The 10,607-nt window shown below is 40.8% G+C and overlaps 2 protein-coding genes across 5 annotated transcripts in view; one reads left to right on the forward strand and one right to left on the reverse strand.

Annotated features, from left to right (window-relative positions):
- The first annotated feature begins 1,768 nt into the window (after positions 1-1,768).
- cathD (cathepsin D) lies at positions 1,769-3,370 on the forward strand. The gene is made up of 2 exons (XM_067776722.1): positions 1,769-1,931; positions 2,038-3,370. Exon 2 carries the CDS (start codon positions 2,047-2,049, stop codon positions 3,202-3,204), a length of 1,158 nt encoding a protein of 385 aa, XP_067632823.1. The 5' UTR covers positions 1,769-1,931; positions 2,038-2,046; the 3' UTR covers positions 3,205-3,370.
- Positions 3,371-4,937: 1,567 nt separating this feature from the next.
- The window catches only part of puml (pummelig), an 11,199-nt gene continuing 5,529 nt past the window's right edge, over positions 4,938-10,607 (reverse strand). For 3 of the 4 annotated variants that reach the window (XM_067776717.1, XM_067776718.1, XM_067776721.1), the window contains one exon: positions 4,938-6,366. In XM_067776717.1, coding sequence (XP_067632818.1) covers positions 5,170-6,366 — 1,197 coding nt within the window. In that variant the 3' untranslated portion in view covers positions 4,938-5,169. Of the gene's footprint in view, positions 6,385-10,607 lie in introns of all 4 variants that reach the window. The other variant, XM_067776719.1, reaches the window with a different exon arrangement.

The raw sequence follows: 10,607 nt of genomic DNA on the forward strand, positions 1-10,607 counted from the left end.
CTCTACCCCTACAAATCAGCAAAAGTTTGAAAATCGTGGCACCTTATTCTAAATATTCCCCGGTCGCAAAACTGCGGTAAGCATTTAAATTGTCAAATTTATATTTTCTGTGACATTATTATATGTGTAACTTCATTAAATATGTACATTTCTTTATAGAAACAAATAGCGGCTTTAATCCAACAAAAGGATTAACCCTATTCTTTTTCATCGCCACTTCACGATACGACATTATTTGTGTTTTTATGCACCAAATTTTCGAACTAAAAACCAAATTTTCATGTGTCAGAAAAAAATAAAGAAAAAACGGCCGAATGTCAAAAAAACCTATCGAAATACAAACTGAACTAGACTGTATTTTCCTTGTATTTCGTTAGTTTTTTGAAATATAATTTGGGAAAATTTTAGAATAGCACCCCCCGAGTTCGGGGTAAAACTTGGTATCAAATGAAAGAGGGAGTTCTACCGATCACAAATATACATATATATATTTTAAAGTGCGCAAACTTATAATTTAAAAGTTATTTGTTGTTAAATTTTGCAAATTTAGCAAATTTCTATAGCACTTTAAATTACAATTTACATATCTTTCAAAACCTTAATCCACATACATATCTATATAAATTGGCAACCATAAACTTAAATTGCATTTTTGTATATTTCATATTTCATTTTTGCATTGTTTTTACTTATTATAAATGTTTTTATTAAATCAATCGCGCTTTTGTAGCAACATGCACATTTATATATACATATATGTATATATTTTATTGATGACATTACAAAGCTGTGCTGCCACATAAACAAAAAAAAACAAATATAAATATTACCTTACCACCTTTTAGTTAATAAAGAAAGAGGAAAATATATATTTTTACTACTCATTTTGAGAAGTTGAAACATCTTTCCGCGTAGGCGGGTTCGGCCGCGCTTATAAAAAATAACCCTAGGCTACGCCATGCCAAGTCCGGATGTGTGGTATAACCGTGGCTACCGCCACGGTGATGTCCTTCTGCGTAGTACAACCTTCTGCGTAGAAGGGTTATACCACACACCCGGACTTGGCATGGCGTAGCCCAGGGTTATTTTTTATATGCGCGGCCGAAGGCCGCCTATGCAGAAAGGTATTCTACATAGAATTACTGTGTATGGCACAGCCGGTGTTGGATCGGCTAACATAACAATAAACATAAGAGTTATAAGGTAATATCAGATGGTTCACAAACGCAAAAAAGAGCTTTTTAAAATGTTTAGTAAATAGATGAAAGGTATTTTTATAAGTTATTTTTCGATTCTGCACTTGTTCCGTTTTTTAGATGTGGCAGCACAGATTTGTAATGTCATAAAATATATATACGTATACACATATAAAAGTTGTATAGAAATTTGCAAAGTTTAACAACAAATAACTTTTAAATTATAAGTTTGCGCACTTTAAGATATATATATTTGTGATCGGGAGAACTCCCTCTTTCATTTGATACCAAGTTAAACCCCGAACTCGAAAGGGGGGGGGGGTGCTAAACTAAATCGCTACCTATAGTTTAAACACTTACACCAGTACTGAAGCCGTATTGGGAGGGAGTGCGACAAAAAAATTGAAGATAAAATACAAGAAAAAATACACGAAAATAAAGTAGTGTCTATATGTATTTAAGGGATCTACAAATAAATTGGTAAAGTCCGTGCACTGGGATATGAACGAGGCGAATCTGAATTCGCCTTAGTGTTATCGATAATATCATCAATAGTCTTGCATCTCTAGTCCTTTGTTCAATATTTGATGGAATGTCATTTGGGTCATCTTTGGTCATTTCTCGCTGCATTGCCGTTATCAAAATTTTCACAAGATTAAAAGTCATCTTTGATTGCCACTTGCAAAAATACTTTACCTTGAAGTTTGGTTTTGATAGTGTTGCTCGCATAAAGAGGTGAGAATCGCAAAACAAATTTATATCCCTATAATTAAATTAATAAACTTATAATTTTGCAAACTCAGTTTATGCGCTATTTATCTATTTATATGCATTTTTTTAGTTACTCGAGATGTTAAAAATACTTATACTTCTTGCGGCTGCTGTTTGCGTTTGTAATTCCGACTTGGTACGTGTACCCCTTACAAAAATAAAAACAGCAAGGCATCATTTCTCGGATGTTGGCACGGAATTGCAACAGTTACGTATTAAATATGCAAATGGTGGCGCTGCACCCGAACCACTCTCGAATTATTTGGATGCGCAATACTATGGCCCAATATCTATTGGAACTCCCCCGCAGAGCTTCAAAGTGGTATTTGATACGGGTTCCTCAAATCTTTGGGTACCATCAAAGAAATGTCATTTAACTAATATCGCCTGCTTAATGCACAACAAATACGATGCTACTAAATCTAAAACATATGAACAGAATGGTACTGAATTTGCCATTCACTACGGCTCCGGAAGTTTATCGGGCTACCTATCGGCCGATACAGTGAATATCGGTGGTTTGAATATTAAAAAACAAATTTTTGCAGAAGCTATGAGCGAACCTGGTCTAGTATTTGTAGCAGCAAAATTCGATGGCATTCTAGGTTTGGCATATAGCTCAATAGCTGTAGATGGAGTAAAACCACCTTTTTACAATATGTATGAACAAGGTATAATTCCTGCTCCAATATTCTCCTTTTATCTTAATCGTGATCCTGCTGCCCCAGAAGGAGGTGAAATCATATTCGGTGGATCAGATCCGAATCATTATGTCGGAGAATTTACATATTTGCCCGTAACGCGAAAAGCATACTGGCAAATTAAAATGGATGCTGCTTCAGTGGGTGATATACAGCTATGCAAAGGAGGTTGTCAAGTAATTGCCGATACTGGTACTTCATTAATTGCAGGACCTACACAGGAGGCCACAGCAATTAATCAAGCTATAGGTGGAACACCTATTATGGGTGGACAATACATGGTCTCGTGTGATATGATACCGAAATTACCTGTAATTAAATTTGTATTGGGTGGTAAAACTTTCGAATTGGAAGGCAAAGACTATGTATTACGTATTGCACAAATGGGCCAAACAATTTGCTTGTCTGGATTTATGGGTATGGACATACCTCCACCAAATGGTCCTTTATGGATTCTTGGAGATGTATTCATTGGCAAATATTATACTGAATTCGATATGGGTAATGATCGTGTTGGTTTTGCCACAGCTAAGTAAAACGGATTTTATTGACAGGATAATTGAAATGTACATTTCAAGTGATGTCATCGTGAAAGAAGGGAGAATTATGTGAGGACAGCAATTTGTTATATATGTATAGGCAAAGATGTGTACGTCCTTTTTCGATGAATAAAAATAAGATAAAAGCTTAAGAAAACAGAAATGTATTGCATTAGTATATATGTACAATATTCATTTATACAACACATGAATGTGTATATATGTGCATGCTCGTACATATATATATTTATGTATTTAGTCATTAAACCCTGCATACTTCTATTATCTTCTTTTTATACTGTTGTTGCTGTTCTTTGTTGATGATTATTAGTGCCTCTTCGATTTGCCAGCAGTGATTCATAGCACTTGCATGGTGTTAATACATATCGCATCAAAATCAGTCCATCCAAAAGGTTCGTTCATCAATATTCTGTAACGGAAGCCCGAGGAAACTTGCATTTTCAACACCGTTGAGCTAAAGAGGTATGGGTGTTAGAGGGGTTGATTCCACATAGCAACTAAAAAGAGTGTCATGTGGGGACAAGTTACATGCGTGAAATATATTAAGTATGTCCGGTCGATGTTGGACAAGTAAGAGTTTAACCTATTACAGTCGAAGTCGTGCCAACAGGTTCAATCTGCTGACTTCTTATAAACCGGATTTCTTCATAGCTCTTACGGAGATGACTTCTTAAGATCTATGGCGGCGGAGCATTTTTAATTAGATGTCCGTTTGGAAGCTCAGGTTTCCGGGTATTCCACAGCAACTGTTTGTTCAGCGTTTCGTATGGGTAGTATTCTCGCCTCGCTGTGTGAATAGTGTTTTGGTGGCATAAGAAGGCATGTGTGTTTCTTTTAAGCTCGGCGACCATATCGGACACGTGATGCATACAAGTATCTGGCCAACTGCTTTGTAGATTGCTATGGCTAAAGGGCTTGGTTGTGGCTCTGAACTTTAGGAAGAATTACGGCTGCGTATAGGTCAAACGTCACACCCAGTATTTTTGGGGTTGCGTAATGCCATCGACGTGGTCTTCCAATACTGGCGCCATATGCCACATCGGAGTTGTAAATAAGGTCTTCGAAAATTTGATCGTTGGCATTGCCAAACTTCGCTAGGTAAAAAAACTGAAAACCCCCGTTTTGTAACCGCCGCAAAACACGATCAAGCCAGCGGGTTAGAATATACCAGCGGTAGGTATTCCCGTCGTTAGAGGCGACTAAAATACCAAATAGATTTAAGGGGTTGTGTAGCGAACCCCTTTCAAGTTGCCAGCGCAATATATAGCTTCTCCAAACCCAATTGTCAACCTCACCTATCCGTGGCGAATCCTGTTACAATAACAACCGAGGCACTGGCGACCCCGAACTTCTTATGGATCTAGGGGGTGGGAGGGCCGTATGGACTAGAAGATCGCATGTGGTCATAACAAATAGTTCCCGAGATGGTCGGGCTTGGTACCGGAACGTACCGGATCTGCATCCGGCGAAGGACAATCAACTCAATAATATTCGCCAAAACCTTCGGGGAGTGTCCTCATCGCTACAACAACAACAGCAACGATCGAGCCACACGAGATATCCGAGAAAAACTAAATTTTGAGACTTTTACAATGCCAAAAAACTGCGTATTGAACTTTTTGCTTCTGATCTCAAATTCCAAGGTTAAGGCCTGACTGGTATAATACCTATTTAACTAAAAACTGAGTCTCTTCCGAACAGAAAGAATATTTATCTTTTTTTTCTATTTAATGTATTTATTTATTGTAAAAAAAATAGTATTCAATATAGATATGAAACAAAAATAACATTTGCCAGCTGGGCACATTCAACATTTTGTTATATTATTTGGGCTAATACTAAGAGCTATTTATTAACTAATACAGATTGTGTAAAAAGCTATTTTGACTGCAGGTAAAAAGCTTGAATTAAATAACTGTATAACTATACATTAAATCATGGTTATTGTTGTTTTAAAGTTGTCGCAGGCTCTTGTGCTTGTTGACCCTCAGGCAATGAATTATCCAAACTATCTTCTTGTTGTTGCGTTTCAGCTGGCAAAGTTTCACTGTTTAAGTCGTCATCGGATTCTGTTGCCTCTCGTATGATAGATGGTACATTATGATATGATTTGAATAAATCACAGGACTCGTTAACATATCGATTGAAAACCTCTGGTTTGTCTGCATAAACGTGATGGCCCGCACCACTTACAATTTTTATATCGACATGCGACCCCTTTCGTTGTGCCTTAATTTTTTCACCCGAAGATGATTCAATCCAAGAGCGTGAACCGTAAATAAATGTTATTGGAATATCTTCACGAACGTCCTTTATGCGATGTATCATGGGATGTTTTGCCCAACCAAATGAAGCCATCATTGTATGGAAGGCAGATTCGCCAGAAGGTGTTTGCGCGTTACATTGATGTATGTATTGTGGCAAAAGATTATTATCTTCTTCAACGGCAGCTGCAAATTTGCGTGTTATATCCGGTCTTGTCTTTTCCACTACCCACTGACCAAATGGACCGGCAGCACGTAGGGCCCACAACGGGTTCAGAGGTGTCAAAGCAAAAGCAATAGCTCGTACCCATAATGGTATTTGACGAGTTGTGTGTATATCGGCTGGCTTTTCTGGAAAACCCCAAGGATCGGCCAAAATAAGATGATTAACTCTTTCAGGATAGGACAGCGCATAACTAGATGCAATAAAACCTCCCATTGAATGACCCAACAATATCATTTTGTTAATGTTCAATTCTCGTCGCCACTCTTCCACCGATTTAACAAATTGTTTCTCACAAATTAGTGCATCGTTGGAAAAACTAGGGCGTGAGCTACGACCAAAGCCCAATACATCCATAGCATATACAGGGCGATCCTTAGCCAACGAGTCTAAATTCATAACCCACATTGCAACACCTGCACCTAACCCGTGTACCATAACCAACGGGACTTCTTTCGATTCTGTATTCAAGCTTATCGTCCATATTTTATCCGCTTCACCGATTGCTGGCCCAATATCGACAAAAAAACCGCGGTAAGGCGTCTTTAGGAAGGATAAAATCTTTTTTTCAACTGCACGTAACATTGTTGGTGAACTAGAAGTCCAATTAAACAACCATTTCCAAAGCCAGAAGCCGCCCAACTTACGTTCCTATAATGGAAAGGCAAACTATTTAAGAAATTTGTTTAGAAACCATTTAATTTTAAATTTAGCAAATTTATTTTTTCCGAAAGTACGTCACAGGGATGGGAAAAGCAAACATGTTGAATTGCTTATACCTGACATACATATGTAGAAGGAGGGAAGGGGGACACCAGGGGGGGCAAAATGGAAACATATTTTTATATATTTAGGCAATATTCAAGAATTCATGAGTTTAACAGCGGCTTATAATAATTGAATATTCAATTATTATTTTGTTTAAGAGAAAGAGAATATTCAATTATTATAAGCCTGTGTTAAGATCATGAATTTTTAAATATTAAGAAAAAATTAAACATACCAACATACTTTGTTTAGTACGGTCATTAAGACTTAGTTTAGAATAAATTAAAATTTGTTTCAGAGGTTATAATTCTTTAAGTGCTCCTCCCATTTCGCCCGCTTGTGTTCATCCACTAGCAATCTGAAGCGTTGGTTTATATCCCTTATTTGGGGGTCAGTTGTTGTTGTAGCGATAAGGACACTCCTCGAAGGCCTTGGGATTGTTATCGAGTTGACGGTCCTTTGCAGATCCGGTACGTTCCGGTACCAAGCCCGACCATCTCGGGAACGATTTGTTATGACCACTTGCAACCTTCTAGGCCATGCCGCCCTCCCACCCCCTAGATCCATGATGAGTTCGGGGTCGCCAGAGCCTCGGCTGTTAATGAAACAGGATTCGCCACGGATAGGTGAGGTTGACAATTGGGTTTGGAGAAGCTACATATATACATATTGCGCTACACAACCCCTTGAATCTGGTATTTTATTCGCCTCTTACGACAGGCATACCTACCGCGGGTATAGTCTAACCCCCTAACCCGCTGGGGGTGGGGGTCGCCAGAGTCATGCTGTCTTATAAGGTCACGGTGTAACTGGAGTCTTATTCGAGAGAATAAGGTCACGGTGTAATCGGGGTCTTATTCGAGAGAAAAAGGTCACGGTGTAATCGGGGTCTTATTCGAGAGAACAAGGTCACGTTCTCTCCGTAAAGTTGCGGCCTCCACTAGAAAATGTGGCTGCATTTCCTGGAATCTTCCAGCGGGAATAAAACGAGGCGACGCGGATTCAATGACCTTGCGGTAAGAACGCTCTCCTTCAGTCGGGATTGGGGGGCAGCAAAGCGATTCTCTGTATATTTTTCCTAGCCTTCCCAACTTCTTTTTTTGAAGTTGATGAAAGTGTGTTTTTCAGAGTGATAAATTTGGCTGATCGCTCGAGCGAAAGGAGTATGGGTAGGTGGTCTTCTATTTGGTCCACCAAATCTCACCCCTGCTGTCCGGATGTAGATCAGAATGCCACAGATCATGGTGGGCATTGAAATCGCCTAGAATAATGCGATATTCATTAGTGAGTAGTGTGCTGGTGTCAGGGCAGTATCCACTGGGGCAACAGGTGACAGGAGGGATGTAGATGTAGATAATTTCTAAGTTTGCATCGTCTGACCGGACAGATATGCCTTGACGTTATACCCAGAGCAGGTCTGCAGAGCAGATCTTGCTGCGAGTTTGGTCTCTTGAATCGCAGAAATACGGATGTTATGCCGCTTTATGGAATCAACTATCTCCGTGATCTTCCCAGTTAATCCATTACAGTTTAACTGCAGAATTTTGAAGTGCAACGGGGAAGACGTCACTCTGGGAGTAAGTGACGGGAGACTGTGCCGGGGTTGAGAGAGGCTAGGTCACAAATGCTGTTGTGACCCTCGGACTGGACGTCCCCCGTGTAATCGGGTTTGCGGCTTGGCAACATGGCGCAATGAAACCCGTCGGGCGGTTGCCGTCGCCGACACGCAGACTACGGGACGCTCTTGGTCGTGAACAGCAAGGTGCCACAAAAGATATGTAACATTCACGGGGACGACCAAACGGAACACGTGATGTGGGAGACTAGGAGTCGATGGCTCCTTCTTATCCGAGCGAGTGTGCTACGTAGGTCGTAGTGATGGGCAACAGCAGTTGGACAGCGCACTCAACAAAGCCCAAAATATCTTTGATTTGAAAACATTTTCAAATAAAAAATACATTTTATTTTTGGATTCGTAATTCATTCAAATAAAAATCACGCAACCCTGCTTGGAGGTTGATAGTTCTTCGTGGTTATTAAGTTTCTTGGTATCGTTTTGCAAGACGGTGCACCACCTAATTAATATCAAAGATTATAAAAGGTGGTATCAAAAGACGTGTCTCGACCTCCATTTTTAGCGAAAAGCGAAAATTAAAATTTTTATTTCGGTCCAAAGATATAAGAAAAAAATCGGTTCAAATTTTCATGTGGTTGTTGTTTTTTGCCAGATTTGTTGTACACACACACACACACACACTGTTGTTGTTGTTGTTGTAACAATGCTTCGCCCCACCTAACAGCAGCGACCGATCACAAATTGTCATCAATATCCTCTAACGGGAGTCCAACGAAACTTGCCGTTTCAACAGGGGTGGACCATAAGGAAAGGGGTGTTAGAGGCGTTGGTAAAGAGATGGTTGGTGTCATGTGGAGACACATTGCAAGCGGGGCATACATTTCGTATGTCGGGGTTGATTCTGGATAGGTAAGAGTTTAACCTGTTACAGTATCCAGAACGAAGTTGAGCAAGAGTGACACGCGTTTCCCTGGGGAGTATGCGTTCCTCTTCCGCGAGTTTTGGATACTTTTCTTTAAGTACTGGATTCACCGGGCAATTCCCGGCATAAAGGTCCGACGCCTGTTTATGGAGATCACCAAGGACCTGCTTGTGTTTTTTCGCTTCATACGGTTGGGTTCTCAGGTGCCGTATTTCTTCAAAATGCTTACGGAGATGACTCCTTAAGCCCCTAGGCGGTGCTGGTTCATCAATCAGATGCCTGTTAGGATGCTCAGGTTTCTGGGTATTCAACAGGAACTGTTTGGTCAGCATCTCATTTCTCTCCCTGATGGGGAGTATTCTCGCCTCATTATGCAGATGGTGTTCTGGGGACATAAGAAGACGGCCCGTGGCGATTCTGAGAGCAGTATTTTGGCAGGCCTGTAGTTTCTTCCAGTGGGTAATTTTTAGGCTTGGCGACCATATGGGTGACGCGTAGCACGTAATCGGCTGGCTAATTGCTTTGTATGTAGTCATGAGCGTTTCTTTATCTTTTCCCCAGGACAGCCAGCGAGGGATTTGAGGATATTGTTACGGCTCTAAATTCTCGGAACAATTGCGGCTGCGTGCTCACCAAAATGTACATCCTGATCGAACGTCACACCCAAGATTTTGGGGTGTAGGACAGTCGGTAGCGTAGTGCCATCGACGTGGATGTTCAAAATGGTCGAGATATGGGAAGTCCATGTTGTAAATAAGGTCGCGGAAGATTTAGTCGGTGATAATGCCAGGTTTCGCGAGGCGAAAAAACTGGAGAGATCAGGGAGGTAGCCGTTTATTTTATTGCATAGCGCATCGATCTTTGGGCCTGGGCCTGTGGCCATTATTGTGCAGTCATCGGCGTAGGAAACAATTGTGACTCCTTCCGGTGGTGAGGGTAGCTTAGATATGTAGAAATTAAACAAAAGTGCGGATAGGACACCACCCTGTGGCACCCCTTGTTTAATTCTCCTTGGTTTTGATGTTTCGTTTCTAAATTGCACCGATGCCTGCCGACCACCCAGATAATTTGCGGTCCACCTTTTAAGACATGGGGGAAGGGTAGACCCTTCCAGGTCTTGCAGTAACGAGCCATGGTTGACCGTATCAAAAGCTTTTGATAGGTCTAGCGCTACGGGTACTGTTCTATGGTAGGGGTTTTGATTTAAATCGCAATTTATCTGGGTGCTAATGGCATATAGCGCGGTGGTAGTGCTATGGAGTTTTCTGAAGCCATGCTGATGAGAGCCTTGCTGCAAATTTGCTTGGAAATAAGGGAGAAAAATGGCTTCAAGCGTCTTTGCTACTGGCGAAAGGAGAGATATCGGATGATACGACTCACCTATGTTAGCTGGTTTCCCAGGCTTTAGTAGCGGGACCACCTTGGCCATTTTCCATTTCTCGGGTATGACAAAGGTGGAAAAAGACAGGTTGAAGACATGCGCTAAATATTTGAAACCCTCTTTCCCTAGGCTTTTAAGCTTCGGCATGGCTATGCCGTCTGAGCCCACTGGTGTGGATGGTTTAGCGCAACCAATGGCGTCCTCAACCTCTTTAGCGGTTATGGTGATTTGTGACGCGCTGAATT

This window comes from Eurosta solidaginis, chromosome 3, assembly GCF_040869045.1.
Source record: "Eurosta solidaginis isolate ZX-2024a chromosome 3, ASM4086904v1, whole genome shotgun sequence".
In the NCBI taxonomy this organism is placed as follows: Eukaryota; Metazoa; Arthropoda; class Insecta; order Diptera; family Tephritidae; genus Eurosta; species Eurosta solidaginis.